A 23,727-nucleotide genomic window follows, 5' to 3' on the forward strand; every position below is an offset into this window, starting at 1 on the left:
GGGCCCGGGGATGCCGGAATTGGTAGGCGGGGCAGCAGGGGATGTCGGGATTGGTAGGCGGGGCCGCAGGGGATGCCGGGATTCGTAGGCGGGGCCGCAGGGGATGCCGGGAGTTGTAGTCGGGCCGGTCCCTTCCATAGAGCGGAGATGGAGGAGGCCGAGGTGGAGCGTCTGATAGAAGAGGCCAGAGAGAGTATAGAGGCCGCGATCACCTACCGGAGAGAACTCCAACACCGCCTGAGGGGGCTGAGCCAGGCCCGGGACCAGGTGAGAGAGACGTCATCACCTCCATCCCATAACATCACCCCCACCCCATGACATCATCACCCCCACCCCATGACATCATCACCCCCACCCTATGACATCATCACCCCATGACATCATCACCTCCACCCCATGACATCATCACCTCCACCCCATGACATCATCACCATCTTTCCATGACATCACCCCCACCCCATAACATCACCTCCACCCCATGACATCATCACCTCCACCCCATGACATCATCACCATCTTTCCATGACATCACCCCCACCCCATAACATCACCTCCACCCCATGACATCATCACCTCCACCCCATAACATCACCTCCACCCCATGACATCATCACCAGGATCTCCACCCCATGACATCATCACCTCCACCCCATGACATCATCACCCCCACCCTATGACATCATCACCCCCACCCTATGACATCATCACCCCCACCCTATGACATCATCACCCCCACCCCATGACATCACCTCCACCCCATGACATCACCTCCACCCCATGACATCACCTCCACCCCATGACATCATCACCTCCACCCCATGACATCATCACCATCTTTCCATGACATCACCCCCACCCCATAACATCACCTCCACCCCATGACATCATCACCCCCACCCCATGACATCACCTCCACCCCATGACATCATCACCAGGATCTCCACCCTATGACATCATCACCCCCACCCCATAACATCACCCCCACCCCATAACATCACCCTCACCCTATGACATCATCACCCCCACCCCATGACATCACCTCCACCCCATGACATCACCTCCACCCCATGACATCACCTCCACCCCATGACATCATCACCTCCACCCCATGACATCATCACCATCTTTCCATGACATCACCCCCACCCCATAACATCACCTCCACCCCATGACATCATCACCCCCACCCCATGACATCACCTCCACCCCATGACATCATCACCAGGATCTCCACCCTATGACATCATCACCCCCACCCCATAACATCACCCCCACCCCATAACATCACCCTCACCCTATGACATCATCACCCCCACCCCATGACATCATCACCCCCACCCTATGACATCATCACCAGGATCTCCACCCCATGACGTCATCACCTCCACCCCATGACGTCATCACCTCCACCCCATGACATCACCTCCACCCCATGACATCATCACCCCATGACATCATCACCCCATGACATCATCACCCCATGACATCACCTCCACCCCATGACATCATCACCCCCACCCCATGACATCACCTCCACCCCATGACATCATCACCAGGATCTCCACCCTATGACATCATCACCCCCACCCCATAACATCACCCTCACCCTATGACATAATCACCCCCACCCCATGACATCATCACCCCCACCCTATGACATCATCACCCCCACCCTATGACATCATCACCAGGATCTCCACCCCATGACATCACCTCCACCCTATGACATCATCACCCCCACCCTATGACATCATCACCAGGATCTCCACCCCATGACATCATCACCTCCACCCCATGACATCATCACCATCTTTCCATGACATCACCACCACCCCATGACATCATCACCTCCACCCCATAACATCACCTCCACCCCATGACATCATCACCAGGATCTCCACCCCATGACATCATCACCTCCACCCCATGACATCATCACCTCCACCACATGACGTCATCACCAGGGTCTCCACCCCATGACATCATCACCCAATGACATCACCTCCACCCCATGACATCATCACCTCCACCCCATGACGTCATCACCAGGGTCTCCACCCCATGACATCATCACCCAATGACATCACCTCCACCCCATGACATCATCACCTCCACCCCATGACATCATCACCAGGATCTCCCCCCCATGACATCATCACCTCCACCCCAAGACATCATCACCAGGATCTCCACCCCATGACATCATCACCCCCACCCCATGACGTCATCACCTCCACCCCATGACGTCATCACCTCCACCCCATGACATCATCACCAGGATCTCCCCCCCATGACATCATCACCTCCACCCCATGACGTCATCACCTCCACCCCATGACATCATCACCAGGATCTCCACCCCATGACGTCATCACCCCCACCCCATGACGTCATCACCTCCACCCCATGACGTCATCACCAGGATCTCCACCCCATGACGTCATCACCAGGATCTCCCCCCCATGACATCATCACCCCCACCCCATGACGTCATCACCTCCACCCCATGACATCATCACCAGGACCTCCACCCCATGACGTCATCACCTCCACCCCATGACGTCATCACCTCCACCCCATGACGTCATCACCTCCACCCCATGACGTCATCACCTCCACCCCATGACATCATCACCTCCACCCCATGACATCATCACCAGGATCTCCCCCCCATGACGTCATCACCTCCACCCCATGACGTCATCACCTCCACCCCATGACGTCATCACCTCCACCCCATGACGTCATCACCTCCACCCCATGACGTCATCACCTCCACCCCATGACATCATCACCAGGATCTCCCCCCCATGACGTCATCACCTCCACCCCATGACGTCATCACCTCCACCCCATGACGTCATCACCTCCACCCCATGACGTCATCACCTCCACCCCATGACGTCATCACCAGGATCTCCCCCCCATGACATCATCACCTCCACCCCATGACGTCATCACCTCCACCCCATGACGTCATCACCTCCACCCCATGACGTCATCACCTCCACCCCATGACATCATCACCAGGATCTCCACCCCATGACGTCATCACCTCCACCCCATGACGTCATCACCTCCACCCCATGACGTCATCACCTCCACCCCATGACGTCATCACCTCCACCCCATGACGTCATCACCTCCACCCCATGACGTCATCACCTCCACCCCATGACGTCATCACCTCCACCCCATGACGTCATCACCAGGGTCTCCACCCCATGACATCATCACCCCCACCCCATGACATCATCACCAGGGTCTCCACCCCATGACGTCATCACCTCCACCCCATGACGTCATCACCAGGGTCTCCACCCCATGACATCATCACCCCCACCCCATGACATCATCACCCCCACCCCATGACGTCATCACCTCCACCCCATGACGTCATCACCGGGGTCTCCACCCCATGACATCATCACCTCCACCCCATGACGTCATCACCTCCACCCCATGACGTCATCACCTCCACCCCATGACGTCATCACCGGGGTCTCCACCCCATGACGTCATCACCTCCACCCCATGACGTCATCACCTCCACCCCATGACGTCATCACCAGGGTCTCCACCCCATGACATCATCACCCCCACCCCATGACATCATCACCCCCACCCCATGACGTCATCACCTCCACCCCTTGACATCATCACCAGGGTCTCCACCCCATGACGTCATCACCTCCACCCCATGACGTCATCACCTCCACCCCATGACGTCATCACCAGGGTCTCCACCCCATGACATCATCACCCCCACCCCATGACGTCATCACCTCCACCCCATGACATCATCACCAGGGTCTCCACCCCATGACGTCATCACCTCCACCCCATGACGTCATCACCAGGGTCTCCACCCCATGACATCATCACCCCCACCCCATGACATCATCACCCCCACCCCATGATGTCATCACCTCCACCCCATGACGTCATCACCGGGGTCCCCACCCCATGACGTCATCACCCCCACCCCATGACGTCATCACCTCCACCCCATGACGTCATCACCAGGGTCTCCACCCCATGACATCATCACCCCCACCCCATGACGTCATCACCTCCACCCCATGACATCATCACCAGGGTCTCCACCCCATGACGTCATCACCCCCACCCCATGACGTCATCACCCCCACCCCATGACGTCATCACCCCCACCCCATGACGTCATCACCTCCACCCCTTGACATCATCACCAGGGTCTCCACCCCATGACGTCATCACCCCCACCCCATGACGTCATCACCCCCACCCCATGACGTAATCACCCCCACCCCATGACGTCATCACCCCCACCCCATGACGTCATCACCGGGGTCTCCACCCCATGACGTCATCACCTCCACCCCATGACGTCATCACCTCCACCCCATGACGTCATCACCTCCATCCCATGACGTCATCACCGGGGTCTCCACCCCATGACATCATCACCTCCACCCCATGACATCATCACCCCCACCCCATGACATCATCACCCCCACCCCATGACGTCATCACCTCCACCCCCATGACGTCATCACCTCCACCCCCATGACGTCATCACCTCCACCCCATGACGTCATCACCTCCACCCCATGACGTCATCACCTCCACCCCATGACGTCATCACCCCCACCCCATGACATCATCACCCCCACCCCATGACATCATCACCCCCACCCCATGACATCATCACCTCCACCCCATGACATCATCACCTCTATACCATGACCACCCCCACCCCATGACGTCATCACCCCCACCCCATGACGTCATCACCCCCACCCCATGACGTCATCACCCCCACCCCATGACGTCATCACCCCCACCCCATGACGTCATCACCCCCACCCCATGACGTCATCGCGGGGGTCCCCACCCCATGACGTCATCGCCAGGGTCCCCACCCCCACTGACTTATAATCCCAGAAGGAAAGATAAGAGCCCCCCTCCCCCCTATAGTGTAGAATAATAAGGTAGAACATTTTCCCATGTTGGATGTATTGGGGGGAGGGTTGGGTTATACCCCCCTGTCACATTTTATTTCTCCATCTGTGGCCCCATTGGGGAGATTTTCCTTCACTTCCTGTCCCATAGCCAAACAGGGAGTGAAAGGAAATCCCTGAAAATAAAGGGAAGCCCAGGGGTGTCACCAGAACTAGTGTCCCCATTGGAAGATTTCCTCTCTATTACTTTTCCGTGGTTCCTCCAGTGGCGGGCACTCCTCCAGTGGTGGGGGCTCTTCCAGTGGTGGGGCTCCCCAAGTGGGGTGGGGGCTCTTGCAGCTGGGTGGGGGCTCCTCCAGTGGCGGGGGCTTTATTCCATCACATGTGCCTCTAACACTTCATCCTTCCCATCTCACCAGCTGACCATAGAGCTCATTGAGGAGGAGAAGGTCCCCAATCATCTCTATGGTAAAGGAAGCAACAAGCAATTTCATCACTTCCAGTTCCCCTGGATGTAAAGAGCGCCGTTTTTAAATTGGTAAAGGATCTGATCTCAGCGATCTTGATGTGGTCAGAGGCTTGTAAGGGTGGAAGAGACATCTGGGGTCTAATAGATCTCTCCATAAAGAGGACCCGTCACTGTCTATTACTGTCACAAAGGATGTTTACATTCATTATGAAAGCATAAAAGTGCTAAAAAAAAAATCATCACCAGAGAGACTGGACCCCACTGACATCATCACCAGAGAGACTGGACCCCACTGACATCATCACCAGAGAGACTGCACCCCACTGACATCATCACCAGAGAGTGACATCACCAGAGAGACTGCACCCCACTGACATCATCACCAGAGAGACTGCACCCCACTGACATCATCACCAGAGAGACTGCACCCCACTGACATCATCACCAGAGAGACTGCACCCCACTGACATCATCACCAGAGAGTGACATCACCAGAGAGACTGCACCCCACTGACATCATCACCAGAGAGTGACATCACCAGAGAGACTGCACCCCACTGACATCATCACCAGAGAGTGACATCACCAGAGAGACTGCACCCCACTGACATCATCACCAGAGAGACTGCACCCCACTGACATCATCACCAGAGAGTGACATCACCAGAGAGACTGCACCCCACTGACATCATCACCAGAGAGACTGCACCCCACTGACATCATCACCAGAGAGTGACATCACCAGAGAGACTGGACCCCACTGACATCATCACCAGAGAGACTGGACCCCACTGACATCATCACCAGAGAGACTGGACCCCACTGACATCATCACCAGAGAGACTGGACCCCACTGACATCATCACCAGAGAGACTACACCCCACTGACATCATCACCAGAGAGTGACATCACCAGAGAGACTGCACCCCACTGACATCATCACCAGAGAGACTGCACCCCACTGACATCATCACCAGAGAGTGACATCACCAGAGAGACTGCACCCCACTGACATCATCACCAGAGAGACTGCACCCCACTGACATCATCACCAGAGAGACTGCACCCCACTGACATCATCACCAGAGAGACTGCACCCCACTGACATCATCACCAGAGAGACTGCACCCCACTGACATCATCACCAGAGAGTGACCTCATCGGAGAGACTGCACCCCACTGACATCATCACCAGAGAGTGACATCATCGGAGAGACTGCACCCCACTGACATCATCACCAGAGAGACTGCACCCCACTGACATCATCACCAGAGAGTGACATCACCAGAGAGACTGCACCCCACTGACATCATCACCAGAGAGTGACATCACCAGAGAGACTGCACCCCACTGACATCATCACCAGAGAGTGACATCATCGGAGAGACTGCACCCCACTGACATCACCAGAGAGACTGCACCCCACTGACATCATCACCAGAGAGTGACATAATCGGAGAGACTGCACCCCACTGACATCATCACCAGAGAGTGACCTCATCACAGAGACTGCACCCCACTGACATCATCACCAGAGAGTGACATCATCGGAGAGACTGCACCCCACTGACATCACCAGAGAGACTGCACCCCACTGACATCATCACCAAAGAGACTGCACCCCACTGACATCATCACCAGAGAGATTGCACCCCACTGACATCATCACCAGAGAGACTGGACCCCACTGACATCATCACCAGAGAGACTGCACCCCACTGACATCATCACCAGAGAGACTGCACCCCACTGACATCATCGCCAGAGAGACTGGACCCCACTGACATCATCACCAGAGAGACTGGACCCCACTGACATCATCACCAGAGAGACTGGACCCCACTGACATCATCACCAGAGAGACTGCACCCCACTGACATCATCACCAGAGAGACTGCACCCCACTGACATCATCACCAGAGAGACTGCACCCCACTGACATCATCACCAGAGAGACTGCACCCCACTGACATCATCACCAGAGAGACTGCACCCCACTGACATCATCACCAGAGAGACTGCACCCCACTGACATCATCACCAGAGAGACTGCACCCCACTGACATCATCACCAGAGAGACTGCACCCCACTGACATCATCACCAGAGAGACTACACCCCACTGACATCATCACCAGAGAGTGACATCACCAGAGAGACTGGACCCCACTGACATCATCACCAGAGAGACTGCACCCCACTGACATCATCACCAGAGAGTGACATCACCAGAGAGACTGCACCCCACTGACATCATCACCAGAGAGACTGCACCCCACTGACATCATCACCAGAGAGACTGCACCCCACTGACATCATCACCAGAGAGTGACATCACCAGAGAGACTGCACCCCACTGACATCATCACCAGAGAGTGACCTCATCACAGAGACTGCACCCCACTGACATCATCACCAGAGAGACTGCACCCCACTGACATCATCACCAAAGAGACTGCACCCCACTGACATCATCACCAGAGAGACTGGACCCCACTGACATCATCACCAGAGAGACTGGACCCCACTGACATCATCACCAGAGAGACTGGACCCCACTGACATCATCACCAGAGAGACTGCACCCCACTGACATCATCACCAGAGAGACTGCACCCCACTGACATCATCACCAGAGAGACTGCACCCCACTGACATCATCACCAGAGAGACTGCACCCCACTGACATCATCGGAGAGACTGCACCCCACTGACATCATCACCAGAGAGTGACATCACCAGAGAGACTGCACCCCACTGACATCATCACCAGAGAGTGACATCACCAGAGAGACTGCACTCCACTGACATCATCACCAGAGAGTGACATCACCAGAGAGACTGCACCCCACTGACATCATCACCAGAGAGTGACATCACCAGAGAGACTGCACCCCACTGACATCATCACCAGAGAGACTGCACCCCACTGACATCATCACCAGAGAGTGACATCACCAGAGAGACTGCACCCCACTGACATCATCACCAGAGAGACTGCACCCCACTGACATCATCGGAGAGACTGCACCCCACTGACATCATCACCAGAGAGACTGCACCCCACTGACATCATCACCAGAGAGACTACACCCCACTGACATCATCACCAGAGAGTGACATCACCAGAGAGACTGGACCCCACTGACATCATCACCAGAGAGTGACATCACCAGAGAGACTGCACCCCACTGACATCATCACCAGAGAGTGACATCACCAGAGAGACTGCACCCCACTGACATCATCACCAGAGAGTGACATCACCAGAGAGACTGCACCCCACTGACATCATCACCAGAGAGTGTGGTGGCCCGGATGTTGGGGGGGAGGGTGTAGCGCTGTGATGGGTTCCCGGTCTCTTTGGTGGGTCACAGTGCTGCCCCCTCCAGGATATCACCGGCTTCCTCATGTATGATGCTGTCCCCCCAACCACCAATCAGATTCCAGCAGACTAGTCTGGCACAGTGGTAGAGGCGGTGCAGGGTGTGATGTCACAGCGGCTCCTCTCATGTCCTCCTTCCCCCTATATCTGCTGGCTACTGGTGACCCACCACCCCACCCCCTTGTAGAAGTCAAAAGGGTGGCCCCCTGCTGGCCGGGCCACTCTTATCTGTGATTGGAGGGATTCCCTTCAGGAGAACAGGCTCACGGCGTCACTCTGCTGGCTCCTCCTCTAACATGGCAGTGAGGGGGAGGGGAGGCAGTTTAGTTGTGTAGATTTGATCCTGGGACTGATGACAGGTCCTCTTCTGTGCAACGCCTGCCTGCCCTGTCTGCTTCCTCCTTTTACATGCAGCACCCCCTCCCCCCCCCAAGGGCAGGAAACTCCGCTTACCCCAACCTCAGCTTCATTTCCTGTGTGCAGCTCGGCACCGAAGCTTCCTCTCTACTCATACACCAATCACCTACCTCATACATACATATATACACACACATTATGTGACAAAAGTAAGTACACTCCTCACATGTGTGTAAATCTTTTCTTCTCTCTTTTCATGTGACAACACTGAAGAAATGACACTTGTCTACAATGTAAAGTAGTGAGTGTACAGCTTGTATAACAGTGTAAATTTACTGTCCCCTCAAAATAACTCAACACACAGCCATTAATGTCTAAACCGCTGGCAACAAAAGTCAGTACACCCCTAAGTGAAAATCTCCAAATTGGGCCCAAAGTGTCAATATTTTGTGTGGCCACCATTATTTTCCAGCACTGCCTTAACCCTCTTGGACATGGAGGTCACCAGAGCTTCACAGGTTGTCACTGGAGTCCTCTTCCACTCCTCCATGATGACATCACAGAGCTGGTGGATGTTAGAGACCTTGCGCTCCTCCACCTTCCGTTTGAGGATGTCCCACAGATGATCAATAGGGTTTAGGTCTGGAGACATGCTTGGCCAGTCCATCACCTTTACCCTCAGCTTCTTTAGCAAGGCAGTGGTGGTCTTGGAGGTGTGTTTGGGGTGGTTATCATGTTGGAATACTGCCCTGCGGTCCCGGTGTATTGGGGAGGTGTGATCTTCATATACAGTATACATACCCAGTGTATACGGGAGGTTTGATCCTCATATACAGAAGAAGGTGACCGATCGGCGATCTATGGGATCTGATTGGTGGATATCTACCATTGTCTTTTTATTGTCTTTTATCTAGATCAAGGAGAGCGCGGCTCAGACCCGGGAGACGCTGCGCCAACATTTCCAGGACATGAAGAACGCCGTGTCCAAGATGCTGGATGAGAGGCTGGCCATTCTCCTGCAACAAGTGGACACCGTTGAACACGAGAATATTAAACCGCTCGATGACTGTCAGAAGCTGCTGGAGCACGGGGTCAGCACAGCCGAGGACCTACTCCGAGAAGGTGGCTTATATAAGGGGGGCATTATCCAGGGGAGAGTATCATGGAGATGCATTGTGCACAGGGACAATATAAGGGGGTACAGTGTTTAGTAGGGCCATTTTTATGGGATGCATTGTCCAAGGGAGGCTATATTATTGGGTGCATTGTCCAGGGGAGACTATCATCAGGTGCATTGTGCACAGGGGCAGTATAAGGGGGTGCAATGTTTGGTAGGGGCCATTATTATGGGGTGCATGTAACTTTGATCGTGTGCCCCTCTGTACAATGCTGACTTGAAATTTTCCCCTTTTTTCAGGTGAAGTCGTTGTGTCGGACAAAACTGGGAAGGACCATCAGAACTTGTGTCATTTCACCAACAAGGCTTTTCACATCCAGCTGGACAGGTGAGACGCTGAGGATGTTGGGTTGGGACCTGCAGCACAGAGGCCGAGGTTCTCTCAGGTTAGCCTGGTGCGGTGTGAAGTCTGTTGGAACTGTGGATGGGACATGTTGGGCTTTGGCAATGAGTGATGGCAGCAGTGCAACACATGGACTATGATGGAGAATGTTTCAGAAGCTTAGATGTGTGGAATGTCTATGTTCAGGATTGTGGGAGTGTGGGAGAGACGGGCTATGACTGAAGGTGAGGCAGACGGGCTGTGACGGAGAGTGAGAAGGTGGGACAGACAGAGAGTGAGAAGGTGGGACAGACAGAGAGTGAGAAGGTGGGACAGACAGAGAGTGAGAAGGTGGGACAGACAGAGAGTGAGAAGGTGGGACAGACAGAGAGTGAGAAGGTGGGACAGACAGAGAGTGAGAAGGTGGGACAGACAGAGAGTGAGAAGGTGGGACAGACAGAGAGTGAGAAGGTGGGACAGACGGGCTGTGACGGAGAGTGAGAGGGTGGGACAGACGGGCTGTGACGGAGAGTGAGAAGGTGGGACAGACGTGCTGTGACGGAGAGTGAGAAGGTGGGACAGACAGAGAGTGAGAAGGTGGGACAGACGGAGAGTGAGAAGGTGGGACAGACGGAGAGTGAGAAGGTGGGACAGACGGGCTGTGACGGAGAGTGAGAAGGTGGGACAGACGGGCTGTGACGGAGAGTGAGAAGGTGGGACAGACAGAGAGTGAGAAGGTGGGACAGACGGGCTGTGACGGAGAGTGAGAAGGTGGGACAGACGGGCTGTGACGGAGAGTGAGAAGGTGGGACAGACGGGCTGTGACGGAGAGTGAGAAGGTGGGACAGACGGGCTGTGACGGAGAGTGAGAGGGTGGGACAGACGGGCTGTGACGGAGAGTGAGAAGGTGGGACAGACGGGCTGTGACGGAGAGTGAGAGGGTGGGACAGACGTGCTGTGACGGAGAGTGAGAAGGTGGGACAGACGGGCTGTGACGGAGAGTGAGAGGGTGGGACAGACGGGCTGTGACGGAGAGTGAGAAGGTAGGACAGACGGGCTGTGACGGAGAGTGAGAAGGTGGGACAGACGGGCTGTGACGGAGAGTGAGAAGGTGGGACAGACGGGCTGTGACGGAGAGTGAGAAGGTGGGACAGACGGGCTGTGACGGAGAGTGAGAAGGTGGGACAGACGGGCTGTGACGGAGAGTGAGAAGGTGGGACAGACGGGCTGTGACGGAGAGTGAGAAGGTGGGACAGACGGGCTGTGACGGAGAGTGAGAAGGTGGGACAGACGGGCTGTGACGGAGAGTGAGAAGGTGGGACAGACGGGCTGTGACGGAGAGTGAGAAGGTGGGACAGACGGGCTGTGACGGAGAGTGAGAAGGTGGGACAGACGGGCTGTGACGGAGAGTGAGAAGGTGGGACAGACGGGCTGTGACGGAGAGTGAGAAGGTGGGACAGACGGGCTGTGACGGAGAGTGAGAAGGTGGGACAGACGGGCTGTGACGGAGAGTGAGAAGGTGGGACAGACGGGCTGTGACGGAGAGTGAGAAGGTGGGACAGACGGGCTGTGACGGAGAGTGAGAGGGTGGGACAGACGGGCTGCGACGGAGAGTGAGAGGGTGGGACAGACGGGCTGCGACGGAGAGTGAGAAGGTGGGACAGACGGGCTGTGACGGAGAGTGAGAAGGTGGGACAGACGGGCTGTGACGGAGAGTGAGAAGGTGGGACAGACAGAGAGTGAGAAGGTGGGACAGACGGGCTGTGACGGAGAGTGAGAGGGTGGGACAGACGGGCTGTGACGGAGAGTGAGAGGGTGGGACAGACGGGCTGTGACGGAGAGTGAGAGGGTGGGACAGACGGGCTGTGACGGAGAGTGAGAAGGTGGGACAGACGGGCTGTGACGGAGAGTGAGAAGGTGGGACAGACGGGCTGTGACGGAGAGTGAGAAGGTGGGACAGACGGGCTGTGACGGAGAGTGAGAAGGTGGGACAGACGGGCTGTGACGGAGAGTGAGAAGGTGGGACAGACGGGCTGTGACGGAGAGTGAGAAGGTGGGACAGACGGGCTGTGACGGAGAGTGAGAAGGTGGGACAGACGGGTTGTGACGGAGAGTGAGAAGGTGGGACAGACGGGTTGTGACGGAGAGTGAGAAGGTGGGACAGACGGGCTGTGACGGAGAGTGAGAGGGTGGGACAGACGGAGAGTGAGAAGGTGGGACAGACGGAGAGTGAGAAGGTGGGACAGACGGGCTGTGACGGAGAGTGAGAAGGTGGGACAGACGGGCTGTGACGGAGAGTGAGAAGGTGGGACAGACGGGCTGTGACGGAGAGTGAGAGGGTGGGACAGACGGGCTGTGACGGAGAGTGAGAAGGTAGGACAGACGGGCTGTGACGGAGAGTGAGAAGGTGGGACAGACGGGTTGTGACGGAGAGTGAGAAGGTGGGACAGACGGGTTGTGACGGAGAGTGAGAAGGTGGAACAGACGGGCTGTGACGGAGAGTGAGAAGGTGGGACAGACGGGCTGTGACGGAGAGTGAGAAGGTGGGACAGACGGGCTGTGACGGAGAGTGAGAAGGTGGGACAGACGGGCTGTGACGGAGAGTGAGAAGGTGGGACAGACGGGCTGTGACGGAGAGTGAGAAGGTGGGACAGACGGGCTGTGACGGAGAGTGAGAAGGTGGGACAGACGGGCTGTGACGGAGAGTGAGAAGGTGGGACAGACGGGCTGTGACGGAGAGTGAGAAGGTGGGACAGACGGAGAGTGAGAAGGTGGGACAGACGGGCTGTGACGGAGAGTGAGAGGGTGGGACAGACGGGCTGCGACGGAGAGTGAGAGGGTGGGACAGACGGGCTGCGACGGAGAGTGAGAGGGTGGGACAGACGGGCTGCGACGGAGAGTGAGAGGGTGGGACAGACGGGCTGCGACGGAGAGTGAGAGGGTGGGACAGACGGGCTGCGACGGAGAGTGAGAGGGTGGGACAGACGGGCTGCGACGGAGAGTGAGAGGGTGGGGCAGACGGGCTGTGACGGAGAGTGAGAAGGTGGGACAGACGGGCTGTGACGGAGAGTGAGAAGGTGGGGCAGACGGGCTGTGACGGAGAGTGAGAAGGTGGGACAGACGGGCTGTGACGGAGAGTGAGAAGGTGGGACAGACGGGCTGTGACGGAGAGTGAGAAGGTGGAACAGACGGGCTGTGACGGAGAGTGAGAAGGTGGGACAGACGGGCTGTGACGGAGAGTGAGAAGGTGGGACAGACGGGCTGTGACGGAGAGTGAGAAGGTGGGACAGACGGGCTGTGACGGAGAGTGAGAAGGTGGGACAGACGGGCTGTGACGGAGAGTGAGAAGGTGGGACAGACGGGCTGTGACGGAGAGTGAGAAGGTGGGACAGACGGGCTGTGACGGAGAGTGAGAAGGTGGGACAGACAGAGAGTGAGAAGGTGGGACAGACGGGCTGTGATGGAGAGTGAGAGGGTGGGACAGACGGGCTGCGACGGAGAGTGAGAGGGTGGGACAGACGGGCTGCGACGGAGAGTGAGAGGGTGGGACAGACGGGCTGCGACGGAGAGTGAGAGGGTGGGACAGACGGGCTGTGACGGAGAGTGAGAGGGTGGGACAGACGGGCTGTGACGGAGAGTGAAAAGGTGGGACAGACGGGCTGTGACGGAGAGTGAGAAGGTGGGACAGACGGGCTGTGACGGAGAGTGAGAGGGTGGGACAGACGGGCTGTGACGGAGAGTGAGAGGGTGGGACAGACGGGCTGTGACGGAGAGTGAGAGGGTGGGACAGACGGGCTGTGACGGAGAGTGAGAGGGTGGGACAGACGGGCTGTGACGGAGAGTGAGAGGGTGGGACAGACGGGCTGTGACGGAGAGTGAGAGGGTGGGACAGACGGGCTGTGACGGAGAGTGAGAAGGTGGGACAGACGGGCTGTGACGGAGAGTGAGAGGGTGGGACAGACGGGTGGGACAGACGGGCTGGGACGGAGAGTGAGAAGGTGGGACAGACGGGCTGCGACGGAGAGTGAGAAGGTGGGACAGACGGGCTGCGACGGAGAGTGAGAAGGTGGGACAGACGGGCTGCGACGGAGAGTGAGAAGGTGGGACAGACGGGCTGCGACGGAGAGTGAGAAGGTGGGACAGACGGGCTGCGACGGAGAGTGAGAAGGTGGGACAGACGGGCTGCGACGGAGAGTGAGAAGGTGGGACAGACGGGCTGCGACGGAGAGTGAGAAGGTGGGACAGACGGGCTGCGACGGAGAGTGAGAAGGTGGGACAGACGGGCTGCGACGGAGAGTTATGGGCTATGGGGGTGATCTAGTAGCAGGGCGGAGGTGGGCGTAGAGTTGGGACATATGATAGGTGTAGAGTGTAGAGATTGGATGGTCAGAATGATGACATCACTGTGTCCTCTCTCTGTGTTCAGCTTGCCGGAGGTGCCATCACTTGTGGAAGTTCCCTGTCTGTCAGCTCAGTTGGATGACACTCTCTTGTCTGTGGCCAGAGATCAGATCTTCAGTCATGGTGCAGTGGCCTCCAGACCTCCGGTACAGATCGAGGAGCTGATTGAGAGGCCCGGAGGGATCCTGGTGAAATGGTGTAAGGTCAGTGCAATGGGATAAATACATACTGCCCTTCAAACTGTGTGCTAAAACGAGCTTCATACTAAGTATATTAAAAACGTCAGACTCCGACTCCTAACATGCAGGATAAGGGTGGAGCCGTGTATTCCATCCTCCCTGATGGCGGGATAAGGGCGGAGCCGTGTTTTCCATCCTCTCTGATGGTGGGATAAGGGGCGGAGCCGTGTACTTCATCCTCCCTGATGGCGGGATAAGGGGTGGAGCCGTGTATTTCATCCTCCCTGATGGCAGGATAAGGGGCGGAGCCGTGTATTTCATCCTCCCTGATGGGATAAGGGCGGAGCCGTGTATTCCATCCTCCCTGATGGCGGGATAAGGCAGGAGCCGTGTATTCCATCCTCCCTGATGGGATAAGGGCGGAGCCGTGTATTCCATCCTCCCTGATGGCGGGATAAGGGCGGAGTCATGTATGCCATTCTCCCTGATGGTGGGATAAGGGGCGGAGCCGTGTATTTCATCCTCCCTGATGGGATAAGGGCGGAGCCGTGTATTTCATCCTCCCTGATGGCGGGATAATGGCGGAGCCGTGTATTCCATCCTCCCCGATGGGATAAGGGCAGAGCCGTGTATTCCATCCTCCCCGATGGGATAAGGGCGGAGCCGTGTATTCCATCCTCCCTGATGGGATAAGGGTGGAGCCGTGTATTCCATCCTCCCTGATGGCGGGATAAGGGTGGAGCCGTGTATTCCATCCTCTCTGATGGCGGGATAAGGGTGGAGCCGTGTATTCCATCCTCCCTGATGGCGGGATAAGGGTGGAGCCGTGTATTCCATCCTCCCTGATGGCGGGATAAGGGCGGAGCCGTGTATTCCATCCTCCCTGATGACGGGATAAGGACGGAGCCGTGTATCTCATTCTCCTCGACGTGTATATTCACCCTTCATAGGGAAATTACTCTTCTTTTTCTCTCTCTCAGGTAGACGATGAATTTGTGGTTCAGGATTACCGGCTTCAATACCGCCGACACAACTCCGGCCATTTTGAAGACGCATACGTGGGCCCAGAGTGTGAATTCATGGTCTTACAGATTGACCCCAACGTGGATTATCAGTTCCGTGTGTGTGCTCGGGGGGATGGGCGCCAGGAGTGGAGTCCTTGGAGCGTTCCACAGATTGGCCACACATGTCTGATCCCTCACGGTAAGCCCCGCCCCTTCTGGTATGAACTGACACTTAAAGGCGAGATATTCTTGTGTTGGCATAGCAGCAGCCATATTGGTGGGACAAAGACAGGATATTAGTGGTCCTCCTGCCCTCCAGGGGAAGCCTGCAGTGTCGGGGATCCGGGGGTTTCCTGCATGGGGTGGAGCTGCTTGTTTTGATTCTGTCATCTCTCGGCAGAGTGGAATCCGGGATTGGAAGGTTACAGCCTCAGCAGCCGCAGGAACATCGCCCTCCGGAATGATAGTCCCTGCCAGTCCGTCCTCTACTCCAAAAGTGCCACCTACTTCCCGGGACAGACCCTGACCTTCAGGTGAGAGCAAGTCTGCACCATTGTCTGTCTTCAGTTCCTGGCGTTACCAGAGGGAGGCGCTGCACATACTGCCCCCCCCCGGTAATGGGGGAAGAGTTCTGTATGGTGGGGATGTAATGGGTTGTGTGGTCTGGTTGAATGCCTCATGTATGGGTGGTGAAATGCTCCCAGGGCTACTTCTAAACTGGTGTTCCTTTATGAAGGACCGGGCCCAATTTCCAAATTATTAAAGGCTACATATGTCCTAGTACCCCAAAGGATTGGAGAAGGACCCCGCCTTGGTGTGTGTCTGACTGTTATGTGGAGTGGGTTGTGAATGGGCCCCTTTGCCGGCTCTCAGGGTGGAGTGTCTAGACTACTCCTTCAGTATGGTGTATGTCCTGCAGGGTGGAGACCACGGGACAGCCGGATAAGAGGGACAGTATTGGAGTTTGTGTGGAGAAGAACGACGGATGTGACTCGCTGCAGAGAGACAAGGCCGTGTGTGTCAGTCCAAGCGGTAAGTGTGCACCCCTCCCCCTCCCCTTTCCTATCCAAATTTTACTGCGTTTTTATTACACTACCGGGGACCTGACACAGAGCCACGTTCTCATACCCCCCCCCCACAAGAGCCTGACATAGCGCCACGTTCTCCTCATACCCCCCCCCCCACAAGAGCCTGACATAGCGCCACGTTCTCCTCGTACCCCACCACAAGAGCCTGACATAGCGCCACGTTCTCCTCATACCCCACCACAAGAGCCTGACATAGCGCCACGTTCTCCTCATACCCCACCACAAGAGCCTGACATAGCGCCACGTTCTCCTCATACCCCACCACAAGAGCCTGACATAGCGCCACGTTCTCTTCATACCCCACCACAAGAGCCTGACATAGCGCCACGTTCTCTTCATACCCCACCACAAGAGCCTGACATAGCGCCACGTTCTCCTCATACCCCACCACAAGAGCCTGACATAGCGCCACGTTCTCCTCATACCCCACCACAAGAGCCTGACATAGCGCCACGTTCTCTTCATACCCCACCACAAGAGCCTGACATAGCGCCACGTTCTCTTCATACCCCACCACAAGAGCCTGACATAGCGCCACGTTCTCCTCATAACTACCCCCCCTCCACAAGAGCCTGAAATAGCGCCACATTCTCCTCATACCCCCCCCCCCCCCACAAGAGCTTGACCTAGCGCCACGTTCTCATACTCCCCCACAAGAGCCTGACCTAGCTCCACGTCCTCTTACCCCCCGCCCCCAACGATAGCCTGACCTAGGGCCACGTTCTCATACCCCCCCAAAAGAGCCTAACATAGTGCCGCATTCTCCTTTCAACTCCCGAGAGTCTGACGTAGCGCCACGTTCTCCTCGTACACCCCACACAAGAGCCTGACATAGCGCCACGTTCTCCTCGTACCCCCGCACAAGAGCCTGACAGCGCCACGTTCTCCTCGTACCCCCCCCCACAAGAGCCTGACAGCGCCACGTTCTCCTCGTACCCCCCCTCAAGAGCCTGACGTAGCGCCACATTCTCCTCAGCGTCACATTCTCCTCATACACCCCCCCCGCCCACAAGAGCTTGACATAGCGCCACATTCTCGTACCCCCCCCCCCACAAGAGCCTGACCTAGCGCCACGTTCTCCTTTTACCTCCTGACGAGAGCCTGACATAGTGCCACGTTCTCCTCGTGCCACCCCCCCACCCCCCCGATGAGGGATTGACATATGCTGTGTAACCACCTACCCTAAAACAAGGGCCTGACCTATCCTTGTGTCTCCTCCAGGTGCTGTGTATGTGAACGGGAAGGAGATGACCAATCAGCTGCCTCCAGTCTCCCCCGGTTCCACCATCACATTCGACATGGAGATTGTGAGTTTGGGGCCCACCAACAACAACGAGGGCCCGCACCATCGGCGCAGGGTGACTATAAGCTCTGGAAACCGGGAAGTGGTGTTTGATTGGCTGCTGGAGCAGTCATGTGGCACTCTGTATTTTGGATGTTCCTTTGTATACCCCAGCTGGAAGGTTCTGGTGTTTTAGCCGGCTGATGTGGGGGTCTTATCCTGAGAATGGTGGGTGTAATGATGAATGCAATGGTGGGAAGAGTCATATGAGATGTATTTGCGCTTTTTGGGTGGAGACACTCCTGGCTGTATTTTTTTTTTTTTTTTTCCAATTCCAAGCTGGATAGATAAACGGTTTGTTCAGTCCTGCCTCTGCTGCACACAAAGGTTTTCTAGAATGTTCTATGGCATTCACTGTGATCTGCACAGCTCCACCTGACAATGAAAGCTCAAGGTTAGGTGTATTCAGCCTGGGGGTCATAGATCCGGACTCCCCCCAGCTGTGGTAATCCCGAGGTGACTGTGAATTAACGCTTTAATGCTCCATGGCCCCGCCCCCCAGTCTGCTCACTATCTGATATCCCCAATCGTGATTGGCTGAATAGCAGTAGAGCCCAGTGATCACCAGGAGCATAGTGGGTGGAGAGAATTCAAAATACCCCCTGGGGGCTCTTCCATGTCCAGATACACAGAATACCCCCCGGGGGCTCTTCCATGTCCAGATACACAAAATACCCCCCGGAGGCTCTTCCATGTCCAGATACACAGAATACCCCCCGGGGGCTCTTCCATGTCCAGATACACAGAATACCCCCCGGGGGCTCTTCCATGTTCAGATACACAGAATACCCCCCGGAGGCTCTTCCATGTCCAAATACACAAAATACCCCCCGGAGGCTCTTCCATGTCCAGATACACAGAATATCCCCCGGAGGCTCTTCCATGTTCAGATACACAGAATACCCCCCGGAGGCTCTTCCATGTCCAAATACACAAAATACCCCCCGGAGGCTCTTCCATGTCCAGATACACAGAATATCCCCCGGAGGCTCTTCCATGTTCAGATACACAGAATATCCCCCGGAGGCTCTTCCATGTCCAGATACACAGAATACCCCCCGGAGGCTCTTCCATGTCCAGATACACAGAATATCCCCCGGAGGCTCTTCCATGTTCAGATACACAGAATATCCCCCGGAGGCTCTTCCATGTTCAGATACACAGAATATCCCCCGGAGGCTCTTCCATGTTCAGATACACAGAATATCCCCCGGAGGCTCTTCCATGTCCAGATACACCAGATTCCCCGCACACGGTGTTATGGCTCTGTACCCACGGCTGTCAGCTTCTATCAGAGCAGTGAGGGCGGGGTGAACACAGATCATCCCCCCTTTCTTCTACCACGAGATGCCCTTTAAGGGGATCTTAATTCTGGTAGGAGGGGCTTCTGATCATGTAATTGGGAGCCCTTCCTACCTGCACCCAACTGTGACAGCGCAGTCACAGTGCTGAGGACACCAACTTACCACACACAGATCTGGCAGCACAGAATAATACCCACAGCTCTGCTGCCACATATATGGGGGGGGGTGTTTTCAATGGGAGAGCTGTCACTGGGGGAGGGGGGTTAATGGGAGAGCTACCATTGGGGAAGGGGGGTTCAATGGGAGAGCTGTCAATGGGAGGGCTGTCATTGGGGGGGGAAGGGGTTAATGGGAGAGCTGTCACTGAGGGGAGGGGGGGGTCAACGGGAGAACCGTTAGTGGGAGAGCTGTCATTGGGGGAGGGGTCAATGGGAGAGCTGTCATTGGGGGGGGGGGGTGGTAGGGGTTAATGGGAGAGATGTCAGGGGGAGAGCTGTCATTGGGGGAGGGGTCAATGGGAGAGCTGTCATTGGGGGAGGGGTCAAAGGGAGAGCTGTCATTGGGGGAGGGGTCAAAGGGAGAGCTGTCATTGGGGGGAGGGGTCAAAGGGAGAGCTGTCATTGGGGGAGGGGTCAAAGGGAGAGCTGTCATTGCCATTGAGATGGTAGGGGAGATTTCCTGGGCTCGGGGCGGGCGATGGTAGGGGAGATTTGTCTGGCTCGGGGCGGGCGATGGTAGGGGAGATTTCCTGGGCTTGGGGCGGGCGATGGTAGGGGAGATTTGTCTGGCTCGGGGCGGGTGATCGGAGGGGAGATTTCCTGGGCTTGGGGCGGGCGATGGTAGGGGAGATTTGTCTGGCTCGGGGCGGGCGATGGTAGGGGAGATTTGTCTGGCTCGGGGCGGGCGATGGTAGGGGAGATTTGTCTGGCTTGGGGCGGGTGATCGGAGGGGAGATTTCCTGGGCTTGGGGCGGGCGATGGTAGGGGAGATTTGTCTGGCTTGGGGCGGGCGATCGGAGGGGAGATTTCCTGGGCTTGGGGCGGGCGATGGTAGGGGAGATTTGTCTGGCTCGGGGCGGGTGATCGGAGGGGAGATTTCCTGGGCTTGGGGCGGGCGATGGTAGGGGAGATTTGTCTGGCTCGGGGCGGGCGATGGTAGGGGAGATTTGTCTGGCTCGGGGCGGGCGATGGTAGGGGAGATTTGTCTGGCTCGGGGCGGGCGATGGTAGGGGAGATTTCCTGGGCTCGGGGCAGGAGATGGTAGGGGAGATTTGTCTGGCTCGGGGCGGGTGATCGGAGGGGAGATTTCTCGGGGTGGGCGATCAGAGGGAAATGTCTTGGGGCGGGAGATGGTAGGGGAGATTTGTCTGGCTCGGGGCGGGCGATGGTAGGGGAGATTTGTCTGGCTTGGGGCGGGCGATTGGTAGGGGAGATTTGTCTGACTTGGGGCGGGCGATTGGTAGGGGAGATTTCCTGGGCTCTGAGCGGGTGATCAGAGGGGAGATTTCCTGGGCTCGGGGCGATGGTAGGGGAGATTTGTCTGGCTCAGGGCGGGCGATGGTAGGGGAGACTTGTCTGGCTTGGGGCGGGCGATTGGTAGGGGAGATTTGTCTGACTTGGGGCGGGCGATTGGTAGGGGAGATTTGTCTGACTTGGGGCGGGCGATTGGTAGGGGAGATTTCCTGGGCTCTGAGCGGGTGATCAGAGGGGAGATTTCCTGGGCTCGGGGCGATGGTAGGGGAGATTTGTCTGGCTCAGGGCGGGCGATGGTAGGGGAGATTTGTCTGGCTCGGGGCGGGCGATGGTAGGGGAGATTTGTCTGGCTTGGGGCGGGCGATGGTAGGGGAGATTTGTCTGGCTCGGGGCGGGTGATCGGAGGGGAGATTTCCTGGGCTCGGGGCAGGAGATGGTAGGGGAGATTTGTCTGGCTCGGGGCGGGTGATCGGAGGGGAGATTTCTCGGGGTGGGCGATCAGAGGGAAATGTCTTGGGGCGGGCGATGGTAGGGGAGATTTGTCTGGCTCGGGGCGGGCGATGGTAGGGGAGATTTGTCTGGCTCGGGGCGGGCGATGGTAGGGGAGATTTGTCTGGCTTGGGGCGGGCGATTGGTAGGGGAGAATTCCTGGGCTCTGAGCGGGTGATCAGAGGGGAGATTTCCTGGGCTTGGGGCGATGGTAGGGGAGATTTGTCTGGCTCAGGGCGGGCGATGGTAGGGGAGATTTGTCTGGCTCGGGGCGGGCAATCGGAGGGGAGATTTCTCGGGGTGGGCAATCAGAGGGAAATGTCTCGGGGCGGGCGATCGGAGGGGAGATGTTTCGGGGTGGGTGATCGGAGGGGAGATGTTTCGGGGTGGGTGATCGGAGGGGAGATTTCCTGGGCTCGGGGCGATGGTAGGGGAGATTTGTGTGGATTGGTGCGGTCTCTCCCCGTATCCTGTGTATTGGACAAGGTGCAGGAAGACAGGAGGCTCTCACATTTGGACTCCTGGTGGGACTGGCAGGACCTCCTCCTGTGTTCATGCTTCTGGATGGGAAGACCAGTTTTTACCTCTTTGTGAATCCATTGTCTGTAGCTGACAGTTCTCATCTCCACCCCTTCCAATGTATAGACGAGCCATAGTGAACATAGAGTGCTAGCAGCACCGATGGGCCACCTTTACCTCCAGTATTACAAGCTCTCAGGGCGCACTCTTGTGGTCAGTCAGCAGACTGCAGCTCGGGGTGTTTTCTAGCTGTTACTAGAGTAATATCAATTGTATTTTTATAACTATTTTTAAAGAGAGGCGATAGCTTTATTTTATTACTTTTATATTTTTTTGAAAACGGTGTCATTTGCCATCTTGTGTCAGAAGTCCCCCTGATTTCCTATCTGTACACGGCCTTACCTCCCCCTACCTGTGATGAATATTTATCAGCTCTGGCCATACAAAGCAGATGATCGCTTTATCTGCAAACATTTCACGTCAGCTGATAAGAGGTACGTGTATACAGGGTAACGCTGTACTCTGATTGGACAATTCTGTTCTGGTGCCTTATACTGTATGTTTTATATTGCTGTCTGTTGGGAGTACCGGCATTCCATGCACTGTGTACAGCCAAGGCTTTCTATTCCTCATTGAAATAAAAAGTTTAAAATTTCTTATAACACGTTGTGTTCTGTCTGAAGTGGTTATCTATATAAAAATGTTTTTTTGATGCAATGACCAACACTGCAGATCCAATTCTTTATCCAGACAGAAAACCAAGCTGGTACCCCTTGAGTGATGAAAGGAGGGGTCCCATGTACCCATTAACTGATAGGGGGAGGGGGGTCACTCTGGCAAGGAGGGGTCCCATGTACCCATTGACTGATGAGAACAGGGGGTCTTTCTGGGATGGAGAAGTCTCATGTGCCGGTGGGGGGTCACTCTGGAAAGGAGGGGTCCCATGAGCCCAGTGACAGATGATTACAGGGGGTCTTTCTGGGATGGAGAAGTCTCATGTGCCAGGGGGTCACTCTGGAAAGGAGGGGTCCCATGTACCCATTAACGGATGAGAACCCGGGGTCTTTCTGGGATGGAGAAGTCTCATGTGCCGGTGGGGGGTCACTCTGGAAAGGAGGGGTCCCATGAGCCCAGTGACAGATGAGTACAGGGGGTCCTTCTGGGATGGAGAAGTCTCATGTGCCAGGGGATCACTCTGGAAAGGAGGGGTCCCATGAGCCCATTGACTGATGAGAACGGGGTCATTCTGGGACAGATGGGCTAGGAGAGATCCTA

General features: G+C 56.3%; 1 protein-coding gene across 1 annotated transcript; it reads left to right on the plus strand.

Moving 5' to 3' along the window:
- The first annotated feature begins 60 nt into the window (after positions 1–60).
- On the plus strand, positions 61–20,281 carry CRLF3 (cytokine receptor like factor 3). Its single transcript, XM_073607096.1, has 8 exons — positions 61–267; positions 10,070–10,277; positions 10,573–10,660; positions 15,081–15,258; positions 16,215–16,437; positions 16,639–16,771; positions 17,158–17,270; positions 18,548–20,281. The coding sequence occupies exons 1-8, from the start codon at positions 73–75 to the stop codon at positions 18,802–18,804; spliced, it is 1,395 nt and encodes a 464-aa protein (XP_073463197.1). The 5' UTR covers positions 61–72; the 3' UTR covers positions 18,805–20,281.
- The last annotated feature ends 3,446 nt before the right edge of the window (positions 20,282–23,727 follow it).

Source organism: Aquarana catesbeiana, linkage group LG12, assembly GCF_042186555.1.
Source record: "Aquarana catesbeiana isolate 2022-GZ linkage group LG12, ASM4218655v1, whole genome shotgun sequence".
Taxonomy (NCBI): domain Eukaryota; kingdom Metazoa; phylum Chordata; class Amphibia; order Anura; family Ranidae; genus Aquarana; species Aquarana catesbeiana.

Bases quoted from the DNA above. Each gene is read 5' to 3' on its own strand.
- CRLF3 (XM_073607096.1), top strand. From the start codon at position 73: ATGCCGGGATTCGTAGGCGGGGCCGCAGGGGATGCCGGGAGTTGTAGT. The intron at 10,278-10,572 runs GTGGCTTATATA...CCCTTTTTTCAG, and splicing joins CGAGGACCTACTCCGAGAAG to GTGAAGTCGTTGTGTCGGAC. The intron at 10,661-15,080 runs GTGAGACGCTGA...CTCTGTGTTCAG, and splicing joins TTTCACATCCAGCTGGACAG to CTTGCCGGAGGTGCCATCAC.